Source organism: Bombus affinis, chromosome 7 (genome assembly GCF_024516045.1).
Source record: "Bombus affinis isolate iyBomAffi1 chromosome 7, iyBomAffi1.2, whole genome shotgun sequence".
NCBI lineage: Eukaryota > Metazoa > Arthropoda > Insecta > Hymenoptera > Apidae > Bombus > Bombus affinis.
In genome coordinates, this window is record NC_066350.1 from 14,757,212 (window position 1) to 14,771,742 (window position 14,531).

At 33.8% G+C, this 14,531-nt stretch overlaps 1 protein-coding gene and 1 long non-coding RNA gene across 2 annotated transcripts in view; one reads left to right on the forward strand and one right to left on the reverse strand.

Moving 5' to 3' along the window:
- Nucleotides 1–1,922: 1,922 nt before the first annotated feature.
- Nucleotides 1,923–14,531, reverse strand: part of LOC126918841 (neurotrimin-like) — a 66,372-nt gene continuing 53,763 nt past the window's right edge. Inside the window, exons 2-10 of the mRNA XM_050727267.1 lie at nucleotides 8,470–8,673; nucleotides 7,715–8,085; nucleotides 5,111–5,258; nucleotides 4,720–4,995; nucleotides 4,286–4,392; nucleotides 4,002–4,191; nucleotides 3,887–3,913; nucleotides 3,688–3,803; nucleotides 1,923–3,463 (exon numbers count right to left, since the gene is read on the reverse strand). Of these exons, the coding sequence (XP_050583224.1) occupies nucleotides 3,715–3,803; nucleotides 3,887–3,913; nucleotides 4,002–4,191; nucleotides 4,286–4,392; nucleotides 4,720–4,995; nucleotides 5,111–5,258; nucleotides 7,715–8,085; nucleotides 8,470–8,673 (1,412 nt within the window). The 3' untranslated portion in view covers nucleotides 1,923–3,463; nucleotides 3,688–3,714. The remainder of the gene's footprint in view (nucleotides 3,464–3,687; nucleotides 3,804–3,886; nucleotides 3,914–4,001; nucleotides 4,192–4,285; nucleotides 4,393–4,719; nucleotides 4,996–5,110; nucleotides 5,259–7,714; nucleotides 8,086–8,469; nucleotides 8,674–14,531) is intronic.
- On the forward strand, nucleotides 5,627–7,055 carry LOC126918842 (uncharacterized). Its single transcript, XR_007711446.1, has 3 exons — nucleotides 5,627–5,895; nucleotides 6,199–6,303; nucleotides 6,908–7,055. It is a non-coding gene; the product is annotated as an uncharacterized LOC126918842 (long non-coding RNA).

The following is a 14,531-nucleotide window of genomic DNA, read 5'->3' on the forward strand; positions in this document are numbered from 1 at the left end:
CTTTATAAGTTATTTTTTATTTTGCGATTAGAAAGACTCGAGCCTAAATTTAAGTTTCAGCGGGCATTGCGCCCGAAGAAAGAAGAGGCTATGAGCCGAAGAGGCCCGACAAACTGTCATTGAAAAGGGCAACTACTGATGGCTCTTCATCCTCTGGATCATCCAGAGCATGGAAAGTCATTCGTATTATCACTTTGTCACTATGCTTGTCTTTAGTATTTGTAGTAGTAGTATGTACTTCTCTTCTGGCCGATTTACAATGTCGGCCCATCGTTACATTGGGCAAATCGTTGTTTTTTCTTAGTGTTGCGAATGATTAATACCGGTTTGAATCAGAGTTGCGAGAAAATGGTGACTACAGTTTGAATTAGAGTTGCGACGAAATATCGATCGTGTTTGCTGTAGTATTGCGAACTATAATAGTCCGCGATTGTTCTTAGCATTTCTTATTATCAATTATTAGAATTTCTCAAAGTGTTATATCTTTTCTATTTAAATGTTAATTAATTTTTTACTATTGCGATTTTTAATTATTGCGAATAATTAAAGTAGCTTTTATAGTTCAATCAGAAATATTAATTTTTATTTGATTCAGTTTAAGAATTAGTGTTGCGATATTATTCAATTGGCTGTCTTGTTTACTTTTACAATTAGCGTTGCGTTGATGAATAGTCGCGTTTCTGCAATTAGTGTTGCGTTGATACAACGCGGTGCCCAAGCCTCTTCCACTGTGAGTGTGGAAGCATGTTCCCGGTTCCTGGATCGCCTGCGTGCAAACGCACGTCAAGAGGAGAATTTTTTTTTAGAAATGGATATTTCAAATGTTTAAACTGTTGTGCGTAAAAAGAGGGTGGATAAGATCATGGATAGGGAGGATCTCCACGCCGGTGAGACCCGAGCAATCAGTATTATTTCGTATATAATTACTAATCGCATTACGGTGCGTGATACAATTATTAATTATATAAGAAATAATACGAGCCGATTGGTTGTGATCGCGACTGTAATTAGCTTTATTAAATAGTTTCATTGCTTTCTGCATGAGTAAAGATGGCATAGGTTTTTACCTTGTGGGGTTTTTTTTTTTATAAGTAAAATATCATTTCGTAAAGTTTAAAAAGTTATCATTGTATTTCGTAAGGTTTAGTTTACAATGTATTAAGTTCTACATTTAATTTTGCGTTAGGACAAATAAGTATCGTGAAGACATTCATATTGCAATTTTAAGATACCATTCCCTGTATATCGTTTATAATTTCATAGCAAAATTAATTTTATCTCAAACCATGGCTAGTGTTATAGTTTTCTTCTATGGACGATTAAAAGTTCATCAATTCAAAGTTAGATAACGGTTCCTGCTTTCGATTTAAGTTGAATATAGTTCCTATTTATGCCGTTGCAAATCGTAGAGGGCGTAAAAAACACTGACTTTTTGGGGTCGGTATTTCAGGACATTAGACACAAAATCCCATACACTGTCGGTATCTTGTACTTAATCACTATTAACAGCTTGGGGGATCACGTGTCACATGTTTTGAAATACCGGTCGGCGAAAAGAAGAGATTTTTTATCGTTAATTAGATACTGTTGAAAATTTGGATTCGATATAAACAACGAAATCATGGAATTATGGAATATATAGTTTTTATATATTTTCAATGAATTAGCATTTTATAAAATATACTAATTATTAGGTCCAAGTATGTTAAGTTTCATTTTATTTATTAGTATCTCTATATGACTAAAAAAATTTGATATTATGCAAATAAAATATGTAGGACCAGATAGGAAAAACGCTTTATTGGAAGATGAGGATATGTCCAAATGCTTTTTATAGCTATTGTAGCTTTCTTCTATTTATCGTGTAGTATTTATTTAATCAGAATAGGAAGTTTTGGGTAAAGAGTGTAATACAGTAATGGTTCATTTTAATTAAATGATTTTATTGGTCAAAATATCTTCCATCATAATTAACAACCTTGTTTTACAATAAGTTCGATAAAAGAATTAGGCAACTGTCCAAATCATGGAATAAAAAAGTAGTTACATATTAAGTCTATTCTGTAATTCATCTGTGATAATAAAATCTTATGCAGATAAAACATGATAAGGACATAAAGTCGAGTTATCAAAATTGGAATTAATAAATTTATTTAGATCATCCAAAGGTAGTAATGAATTTCTTTTAACAATGTCGAAGAAGTATCCGTATAATGCGTTTAAAATTATGCAACGAATTTATTATCAAATGAATAAATGCAACGAACGCTATATATAAGTAATATGTAGTTGACATATACAGAGCGTCAAGTTAAGCGTGACTGAAATTCCTACACGTAACACGTAGAGTTACACAATGTGCACCATTTATTGGAACCGACTATATTTTTGTACGACATTTATTTGCTAATCTATTAATTGTAACGGTTGTTATAAGTCAATGCAACGACATGTCTCTGTACTAGCAGCTACGAAGCTATTTTGGAAAATGATACATCACTTCTTGCATTCTCCATCAGGCATTCATTTCCACTCATAACATTATACATTGAAGTCTGAATTGAAAGCACATATAAGAAATTTGTAATATTATAGATTTTTAAAAGGTGCCAATGTGCGGTATATGTGCTTCCAACCCGCGTGTTTTCGTCGACTAACTACGGCTGTCCTTAATAACATTATTTCTTTGCTATTACACATTAGGTACCTACACGTCCTTCGTTCGCGATAGAAGGATGGCTTATCAGTGCCAGTTTCTGTACACGATCGATAGTTAAAATAAACTTGCGTACATGGCACTAAACAACATTATAGAACACGGATCAAGTAATCTTAAGCATACAAAAATAAATTATAATAATAATCATGTATCTTTGAACTTATACATGTACAATGAATACTATATTATGTGAACGTATGTATATAATATATATAGATATATAAATATATTTTAAAGTACAGTATCCCTTATAATTATTCTTGATTTAGAATACAACGAAAATGCTCTTTTTTTTTTTAATAATACATACCAGAACATCTAGGAGAATTACCTAATGCACGTCAAATAATCGGAAACTACCTTTTTATACACAAGGAATGCCCACAATTAAATTTCGATAAATTTTTGTAAAAAAGAAAAAAGAAGAAAGCGGCATACTGATACGAAACAAGTATCCGTGTTCGTTGTACTTGCACAGAAATGACGATATACTTCTTTTCTTTGTACCATCGTGAAATTTTACTCCAGCAACAAGCAGGGATAGAAATCGTAGATAACTCGCTATCGCAAGTATCATTTTCCTACAGGAAACACATCGATCGTCTAGCGCTTGCTTAAAACATTAATTAATACATTACATTAAAGAATATATTACACCAGCAATTTACAGTTCTCCTAGACATTCTTGTTTCGCTAAACCCACCATTGCATTTGCTGGTGTACGCTTTGGCTGCAGCAAATTATCTGTACATACAAAATTTTTTATGAAATTAATTTTTAATTAAAGTCTATAAATCCTTAGTAAATATAATTCTTTAGTAAAAGAATAATAATTATTTCTATAGATTTTTAAAGAAAACATTTCCAAAATTGTCAGTTTTGAAATTCCTAGATCCGTTATTTTATGTTCCTCAGAGATACATATATTTTTGTAAAACAATATTTCTGTCTGTGAATTGCATACGTACCTATTATAGTTTAAGGAGTTCAGTAAATTACAGACTTAGAGCATAGGATGAAACGACTAGGAATAAGATAGTATTGTCTAACGCGAATCGATATACGCTCGATGACGATCCTTTAACTGAAAACGCATTAAATATTCATAAGAATCATGCTCATTTACAAAGAGATGCTATTACTCAATGTATATATTGCGATATTTACCATTCTCAACTTGCTCACCCGCGTGTACTGTAAAGCAGTGGAAAAGAAACATTAGTAAACCAGCAACCTCATTATACAACGAACGATTACAAAAGTCATCTTTCCATCTTTTTACCTCCCACAAACATGTGTGGTTTTGATGGCGGGGACCATCCGAAATCGTTTCTGGCCATAAGGATCGCTTCGTACGATCCAGGTTCAAGCCCTTCAAATTTATACTCGACAGTAAATTGATTTCCTTTACCATTCGTTACTGTCGGCTTCAGAATTATCCAATTATCGTCTCCTTTGCTACGATATTGCAGCTATATCATGCAATTAATACATTTTTATTATCATACGAAAAGAGATGCTAATAGATACGAAGATAGTAGAGAATGGTAATATGTATTTAATAACCTTGTATTCGGTAATTGGCGAATAACTCTCCAATTGCCATTTTAAAATCAATCCCGAATCGGTCTTTGTCATCTCACCATCAAAAATCATCGCTTGAGACGGAAGACCTATAAAGCGAATTAACGAGGATTTCATTGTAGTACATTATTTTCGAGTATAAATTATGCAAATTCTCGAAATTTTGGCTTTACAAATTTTCGAATTTTCAGATCTTTAAATCTCCAAATTTTGAGACTCTTAAATCCTCGTACTATCAAATTTTCGAATATTCAAATTCTAGAATCTGTTTCATTTTCAAACTTTTGTACGTTAAAGATTTCCATACTTCGAAACATTTCAGTCACTCTCTAACGTGTTTTATTTTATTCTTCAAATTTTTCCTTCTAATTGAAAAAAAAAAAAAAAAAAAAAAAAAAAAAAGAAGAAACTCATACCGGTAAGGGAAATAGTTTTCTCCGCTCGTCCTAATATATTTTCCGCGATGCACGTATAATTTCCCAAGTGTTCCCTTTCGGTATGCAGAATCTCGAGGATATGCCGTGTTTTGTTCCCCTTGATCTCTATGCTTCCTCTTTTTGGCATCACTTCCTTTTCATCTTTCATCCACGTCACTTTAGCATGCGGATGAGCGTGCACGTTACACATCAACTGTGATTCAACACCAAGACCGGTATGCACCCATTTCCCCTTTGTCTCTATTTCGGGAGCGTCTACGAAAACAAATTGTACACGTTCATCTATGTTTAATTTATTCCATTGAGGCAACATTTAAATATAGAATAGTAGGTCACTGTAACAACGAAAACGTGTACCACAAATTCTTACAATTAACAACGACGTTAATGGCTTCTACAGGTGGATCCTGCTTTCCGTTCTCGATCAAACACTGATAACGGCCACTATCGTGTTTGTTAATATTTACAATAGTTATACGGTTGTCAGTGACGATTATGTTCTTATTGATTCTTTTATTCTGTAATAAAAAACAAAGAAAAATATGAGAAATGTATGAATCGTATTTACTATAGTTTTGTCGAATAAACGTCTTTAATACGTTCTATAAATAAGAATCGCGATTTCTTGCGATCATTACTTTTCCTTAATTAAACATTCCAATGAAACTTTTTCATTTATCTTTAACCCGTTAAAGACTAAACAGTGAAATGATGTGTAAAAGTTGTGTAAACGCGATATTATTGGAAATGCGAATAAAGTAATTTAAATGCTGTTCTTTGGAAGTAGAATAAACGTATTGAAATAGTGAATAGTTTATAAAAAATCCACTATACAAGTCAGTGAAACTAAAAGGTAAGATGATCGTGTTAATTTTTCCAATCTTCATGACAGACTACATTCTAGATAGAAGCATTGATCTAAATATATCATATCATTCTTCCAAAAGGATAATCTAAGGTACATTATTTTATCTTTTGATCTCAAACTTTATTCAAGTTCCTCAACATCCTTCACCAAGCTATTTCCCGGTCAGTTTGTGAAAAATTTACTTTTTGAAAAGTATCGAGCAATATTTAATTTAATAAGTAGAATAAACGTATTGAAATAGTGAATAGTTTATAAAAATCCACTATACAAGTCAGTGAAACTAAAAGGTAAGATGATCGTGTTAATTTTTCCAATCTTCATGACAGACTACATTCTAGATAGAAGCATTGATCTAAATATATCATATCATTCTTCCAAAAGGATAATCTAAGGTACATTATTTTATTTTTTGATCTCAAACTTTATTCAAGTTCCTCAACATCCTTCACCAAGCTATTTCCCGGCCAGTTTTTGAAAAATTTACTTTTTGAAAAGTATCGAGCAATATTTAATTTAATAAGTAGAATAAACGTATTGAAATAGTGAATAGTTTATAAAAAATCCACTATACAAGTCAGTGAAACTAAAAGGTAAGATGATCGTGTTAATTTTTCCAATCTTCATGACAGACTACATTCTAGGTAGAAGCATTGATCTAAATATATCATATCATTCTTCTAAAAGGATAATCTAAGGTACATTATTTTATCTTTTGATCTCAAACTTTATTCAAGTTCCTCAACATCCTTCACCAAGCTATTTCCCGGCCAGTTTGTGAAAAATTTACTTTTTGAAAAGTATCGGGCAATATTTAATTTAATAAGTAGAATAAACGTATTGAAATAGTGAATAGTTTATAAAAATCCACTATACAAGTCAGTGAAACTAAAAGGTAAGATGATCGTGTTAATTTTTCCAATCTTCATGACAGACTACATTCTAGATAGAAGCATTGATCTAAATATATCATATCATTCTTCCAAAAGGATAATCTAAGGTACATTATTTTATTTTTTGATCTCAAACTTTATTCAAGTTCCTCAACATCCTTCACCAAGCTATTTCCCGGCCAGTTTTTGAAAAATTTACTTTTTGAAAAGTATCGAGCAATATTTAATTTAATAAGTAGAATAAACGTATTGAAATAGTGAATAGTTTATAAAAATCCACTATACAAGTCAGTGAAACTAAAAGGTAAGATGATCGTGTTAATTTTTCCAATCTTCATGACAGACTACATTCTAGATAGAAGCATTGATCTAAATATATCATATCATTCTTCTAAAAGGATAATCTAAGGTACATTATTTTATCTTTTGATCTCAAACTTTATTCAAGTTCCTCAACATCCTTCACCAAGCTATTTCCCGGCCAGTTTTTGAAAAATTTACTTTTTGAAAAGTATCGAGCAATATTTAATTTAATAAGTAGAATAAACGTATTGAAATAGTGAATAGTTTATAAAAATCCACTATACAAGTCAGTGAAACTAAAAGGTAAGATAATCGTGTTAATTTTTCCAATCTTCATGACAGACTACATTCTAGGTAGAAGCATTGATCTAAATATATCATATCATTCTTCTAAAAGGATAATCTAAGGTACATTATTTTATCTTTTGATCTTAAACTTTATTCAAGTTCCTCAACATCCTTCACCAAGCTATTTCCCGGCCAGTTTTTGAAAAATTTACTTTTTGAAAAGTATCGAGCAATATTTAATTTGTATCCTAAATAAAGGGAAAATTCAATTATTCTTGAAAATAATTTAAAAATATTTCTTTAGAAGATACAATTCTTTAGAGTCTTTTTTATAATCAGAATGTTAAGACGTCCTGACTCCGCAGAAAGATTGCAAATGAAATAAATAAATTTTTGCCAGAATTTATGTTCCTTCGTGTACAGAATACGAGTAAAAATATTATAATACGAGTAAAAATGTTATAATACGAGTAAAAATATTATAATACGAGTAAAAATATTATAATAAGAGTAAAAATGTTATAATACAAGTAAAAATATTATAATACGAGTAAAAATATTATAATACAAGTAAAAATATAATACGAGTAAAAATATTATAGTACGAGTAAAAATATTATCCTACCTCGTGATACCACTTTATCTCACTTAATGGTTCTTCCCTTGATTCACAACCGAGGGTAATGTTTTGACCCACGTTGACTTCTACCCTTTTCGCAGGGGTGACATGTACCAGAGGTGGTTTATGCTGCTGTGTTGGTGGCAATGGTGATGGAACTGGTGCTTCGTCAGAAACTAGCACTCTGTGCTTAATCGTGATGGGTGGCTTGTTCAAAATACTGCACTCATAATCATTGGAAGTATCATTGAGCGTTGCATTGTAGATCACTAAGGTATTATTCCATAATCGAACCATCCTCTCCTTGTCTGCATTCATTGGATTTGAGTCGTAGTAGAGAAATTCATCGTCTTTTTTCCATGTGACAGCGAATTTTTCTACAATATTACAATTTAATCAAATTTTTGTACACATTTAAATTTAAACCCTTGTGCTGGAGAAGTATTTCAACAATTTTGTTTATCTGTTCAATAATTAAATATTGAAATCACGAGATGAAATGTTCAAGTATTTGTTACGTTATGAAATAAATATTTTACATTTTAAACTGTGATATTTTCTGTTCAGATAATTGCTCGAGAGGGTCATAACTGGGAAAAACAATTCTCTGAATTTTTCTATAGTATTATTAAAACTGATAAAATGAAACAAACAAATTTATATATAATATAATAAAAATTTTGATGAAAAAAGAAGAGACTTTTTAACAGAATATTTGTTTATAAAAATGTAGAAATTACACATCTTGATTTCGTATTAACCTGCATTTTTCAATAGACAATGTAGATATATGGTGTTCCCATTTCTCACGTGTATACTTTGTGGTTTGGATATGATTTGTGGTGGTTCCTCAAGAGCTCCAGTATCATCTTCGTCATCGATGGTATCATCATCGTTGTAATCGGACGGTGGATCATCTTCGATGTAATCAACACTCTCGGAACTTTTAGCTGGCTTACACCAAGCTGTAACCAAAAGGTTATGTTATTGTAACACGCATTTTCTTTTTGAATTTCGTTTTAAAATTCTTCGAATACGCGTCGTCTTCTTCGGTTCTCGTGAGTTTTGTACGCTTTGTTAACATGGCAAAGAAAAGGCTAAGAAGGTGAAGAGAATTTTTATCCTCTATTCAAACACGAATGTAAAAATCGTGATCTCGCCTTCACGAGTAGAACCTTTGACGTAAATGTTATTTATGGGTGAAACCTATTTGTATATTTAAAACTTTCGGTTTACTACCTTCTTGTTAATACATAGTTCGTACATATGTAAAATCGTAAATCTTGAAATAATTCAGGGATGAATTCTGTAGTCTGAAAATCGAGTTTTTTTTAGTATAAAGTTAAATAATAATTATAATAATTAATAATAATTTAGTATAAAGTTAAATAAAGTTAAATAAATAACAATAATTATTATATGAATGAGAAATAACAAGTTTTGTACAATGTTTACCTGAAAATCGAGTATCGATTTTCAACGTCCTGAGCTACCGCCCGTTCTTCTTCAGTCTTTAAAATTTTAAATAACCATTCTGTAATCTTGCCTGTCTCTAATGTAACTCTCTGTTCATCCGTTTAGGAAAATGCGAGCCTTTTAAAAATGGTTGTCCATAAAACAAAAGAAGCTCGCTCTGTTCGTAAAACAAAGCCTGTCGTGCTATCCGTAAAACGAAAAGAATCCCTATCCCACATGAATTCTAGGGAGTTTGCACATATATTAATTTAAACTGGTTATAATAAAGATAACAATGTCGACATTAAAAATTAATTGCCTCGATCATGCGAATTTCTCAAAATTATTCATTGTTCCGAAAGTTAATCGTTCGAATTCCAGCAACTGACGGTATCGCAAAAGTAATTAATGAAGAATGAAACGTTCGAAATACCGACAGTATACGTTCTGATATTTGTAATAATATTAAAAATTAATTAAATGTGAAACTGCTTCAAAATTTAATCCTCGCTCGAACGATTGATCATCCGAAATTTGTGCATCGACCAGGCGTGTACCACACAAAGAAGAACGAATCTATTGTTATAGACCGATCTCTAACAGCTGTTACCTAGTTCTTTCTCAAAGAAAACACCTAAGATTTATATCCAGGAGAGGCCTCGAACAACGATCGAAAAGAAGGACACGCCAGTTGAAATTAGATTTCTAGTGCACGACATGCGCCTAATTTCAGGACAGCGTATGTAAGCACACTGTTTTCTAATAATACACGGCCCTATACTTGTCTGTCTTTCCCAACAATGCTCTTTTCTGCTTGTTCGCGTGTGACTTGCGTGTGACGGTGGCTATCGGGAGGCCACGGTTTAACAGGATAAAAAATTTCAGGGTGAACAGTGGAACGAATGAAATAAGAGGTCCACACCCTCGTTGGCTGCGTGTCTATGCTCACTTTGCCCTATTTTCAGCCACGTTCGTTTTATGTTCATCGTTTATGTATCCATACTACGATCGCCTTCGAAGTCAACTAAAACCACCACACCTTTGTCCATGGACAGACGAAGATAATAGCGAGAATTTGAGATGAAATAAGAGTAAAATATGCCACTAAATTTTCTTTGAAATCGAATAATTTTAGACTAGATCTTTTGGACCAGAAACAGCACACCATTGTCGATGGAAAGATGAAGCGATGATATAGCCGAGATGGGTTACTGGATAAAATAAAAATGAAAATAATTTTGATGAATTTCGAATAATTGATCTATGTCATTTGGAGCTTTTGATTTCATTATCGGACACTCGAGAAGCAGGTAAAAGCGTCGATGGCTGACCCACTTCCGGTCCCCACTTAAGGTCCACTACGCTCGCGTGAGCTTCGCATTGTCGATTTGCTCGAGATCTCGCGGTATCCTTTACTTCAGCCTTCGTGAATTTATGCTTGATTCGAGAATAGCTAGTTAGTCTAGATCTGAAAAGCCTTCGGATTTAGGACACCGTGAACGCCTCTTTGATAAGCTTAGATTACATTGCGAGTTTCAAAAGAACCTTCAAGTCTTTGTATTCTGATGAAATTTGATTACTTTTGCACGATTAAAGACATTAAGATGTGATATTAATGAAAGATGCCGAGATTGAAATAGGAATTTGCAATTCCTGCGAATGTTGCGTGTAATTTGCTGCAAGAACGTTGAAGGAGGTGCAAAACGTTTATACGAGTATTATTACATGAAAGGATTGAATTATTTGGAATAATAACTGCGATTATATCAAGAACGACCTATAAATCTAGGTTAATGGCTGACCACTACGGTAGGCAGTTCTGTTTCCACTTAGCCTGTAACTCCTTGCTACCGACTCAGCGTCGGCATCCCTTGGCAACGGCCTAGAAAGTCGCCACGGCGTCCCATTGCTTAATTTATTTCCACCATGGGGTGTTTAATGTACTCTTCCCTTTTTGTCGACCTTCGATGACCAATCGAAGCGAATACATATGTTTCGCTTAACGGAATCCTTGAAAATCGAAATTTAGGCTTTATCAATAGTAACACGTTCAATTCTTATGATCGTTTTATATCATAAAGTTCGATAAATTCTTTCACAATTAATCTTATAAATAGTCTACGGTTCTTATATATTTATGAGAATATCGAATATGCAACAATGTACTGGGTGTACATAATACGTAAAAATAATAAAATTGCCAAAATATTCGTTAGATTTCTGCGTATCTTCGTAGTTTCTTGAAATTAAGTATTTTGTCACTCGTATATGTCGAGAATTTGGCAAGAACAAAGGGAAATTTGTTCTATTCCGACGTGTTGCGATTAAACGTCACTACAAGAAATCCGATAAAGCGACGACTTTAAATCTTTTCTCACAAAATTTACGACTGTCCTTGGCGATTATATTGAATTCTAAATCTTCTCCCTCGAATTTCAGCAGAATGACAGGGACAAAGGTAAGGACATCTCGGCGACGATCTGGACATCCGGCGTCCAAGGTGAAAGAGACTGCAATACGCAATGCATCATAAACCAGGCATTCGAGCAAACGCAATGTAAGACGCGAGCACAGCTCGATGCATAGGTTCATCGTGGAGATGTTGCGAAATCGAAAAGAAATCCAAAGAAATCCAATTCCCCCTTGTTTCTTCCTCTTCGTCGCCCGCCTTCCTTTGTTCTCTGTTTTTTATTGGAATTCGAACGGTGACTCGATACAAACACGAAAGAATAACGGACGTGCTTGAAAACCGCAAAATCGTTTTGCATTAGTCGCACGCGTAACAAACGATGATGTCATTCCAGCGACATGTCCAAAAAAAGGACCTGCCTCATGCTCGCGATTCATCCTAACAGTACACGTCATCCTGTTTATGCGTTTGCCCTTACGCGATCACGTTTTCTTACGTGTCTACGCCGTGTTCTGCGACCGGCCACCACCCCAACAAATCAAAAGGATAGACTGTAAATCGACCAGGCGAGATTGGCTAGGACTGCATCGAGTGGTCGATGCGGCGTGCGAAATGTCAGGGTGTTGTTGCAGGCTGCAATTACGTTCACGACCCTACCGACACACACTGCAAGGAAATTTATTCAACTTGTAAACGTAACATCCCGCTTTTTGTGCCCCATTTTATAATTGTTCTTAGTGTGAAGGAACGTACAGACGATCAATATTATTGTCGGTATTCAGGATTCTCAGTATTATCGTACGTAAGAGAACCTTTAGATGTCCAATATATATATATATATATACCGTCGGTACAATATGGAGAACCCCGAATACCATCGAATAATATTGATCGTCTGAAACTCTCTTAAAGAACGATGATGTTTCGAGCGTATAAAATGGTCGGTCACTTTTCCATTATCATTGAATCTGGAAGCACAACGTCTCTTACTCCATTGTAATTTTATAACCGATGAGATATAGTTTCGAGAGAAGGTAATATTTTCTACATTTAGAACGATCAATCTGGATCTGAAGAAGAAGTAACAAATAGTTGAGAACTTTATAAAATTAGATTATCGAATACCATTTTGCAGAATTGTTGAAAGTGACGACTGTGTGAGTAATACTGACTAATATTATGGAAGTAACCAGGATCAAAATTTCAACTCTCGTAAATGACGCATAGATATCAGATTAATGATGACGTTATGTTCGAGATATATTTCCTGTTGAATGTAGCTTGCATCAATTATACTCCAACAGTAATAACTGAGATTTTATATCTCATTCGTTTCGTATCTCTCATCACATATGGACAGAAATGCAAAATGTCCGTGAGTTTGTGCATATATAAATGTACGATTAAACCGCATACAAGTTTCTAACAACATAGGCATCGAGCCGGATTTTCCGCGATTATTCATCGAATCTTAATTCCTATGCCAACAGAACATGGTTTCGTAGAAACGAAATATTACCAGAGAATAAAGACCGACCACGCATTGACATTTCGAATATTTCTCGGTGGTCATACTACCAATTTAGATCGACGTCATGTTCCTCCTATACACAGACCTACAGCTTTTTTTTTTTGTGGAAGCAAAACTATTCTCGATTACACTGTTCCCATCTGGACAAACGTAACGGAGCCGTTTTTGCAATTACACTCTGTATCCTTCTTTCCCTACCCGTATCCTTTCAAGTAACTCACACACGCGACACACACAGTGGATAATAGTAACAGTAGATACAAGAAGACACCAGTAGCCAATTCCGATGAAAACGTTTTGAGAGAAGAAAACGATGATGAACGAGAAACCGTAATGCAATTACAACTGTTCTCCGCTTTGTACATCGGCAGTTACAAGGTGCAAGGAATGCCAGTTGCATCGATAAATCTCAATCGGCCATTTCTCATCGATACTACTCTTCACTTACAAAAGAAAGGTCATCGGATTCTATGATACATCCGTTTCAACGAGCTGCCCTTTATTCGTATCTTTCCTCTCTGTTGTAAAACTAAACGTGGAGTTGAAATGTTAAGCCTTTGTGCTTTTCTTTCAGGTTTTAAGTATGAAACGTATCTTTCGTATCGTATAGTAAGTCTACAGAAATATGTCGATATATTATCGGTTACGAAAGGTTAAACAACTTTTCCAAATAACTTATTGACTATAAATTAGTTGAAATTAAATTCCAAATTCTGCTTGGGTCACAGATTGCCAAAGAATGTTAAAAGCTATCTTTTTAGTAACAACGATATAAATTCTATGTGAAATGCGATAAAAAATGTTATGAGCGGTAAAATAATCTTTTTTAGCTTCTGAAATTATCAAAAGATAGAATGTATGATTGAATCTCGAAGAGACTAGATCCATTAAGGATAAATAAATACTTAATAAACTTGAATATTAACAATTACGAAAATGAAAAATTCCAAACCCAACGCAAATTCTCGTTAAGAAATAGAAAGACGAGACGGTATAACCATCTCGAGCTTTTCCCTCATCGATCGTTTTCCTCCCCCATGAAACTTCCGTCTGTTTGCCTCGGCGAACATTCCTTTCCTCGCGGAAGTGTCGTCGCCTCATAGGGTAGAAAAGCCACCATAGCTTTCTCTAGCTATCGATGGTTGGCATCTTCGTAAGGCAAACACGATCGCCCTCTTCAATTATCATAATGCATCATGATGTCTGAATCATCCAGTCGCGTTTTCCTTGAAAATTTTCTACCTATCTGACTCGCAGCAACATTCAACTCACATACTATATATTTCATGTTAGAACCGACTGCAAATGTAATAACGATTGAACGAGGAAATCTCAAGCATGGCAGTTAATTTTCTGATTTATTGCGCAACTACTGTCTTATATCATGGTTAACGAAGGAAGTCCGGGTTTGCAGAAATTCTCAAGAG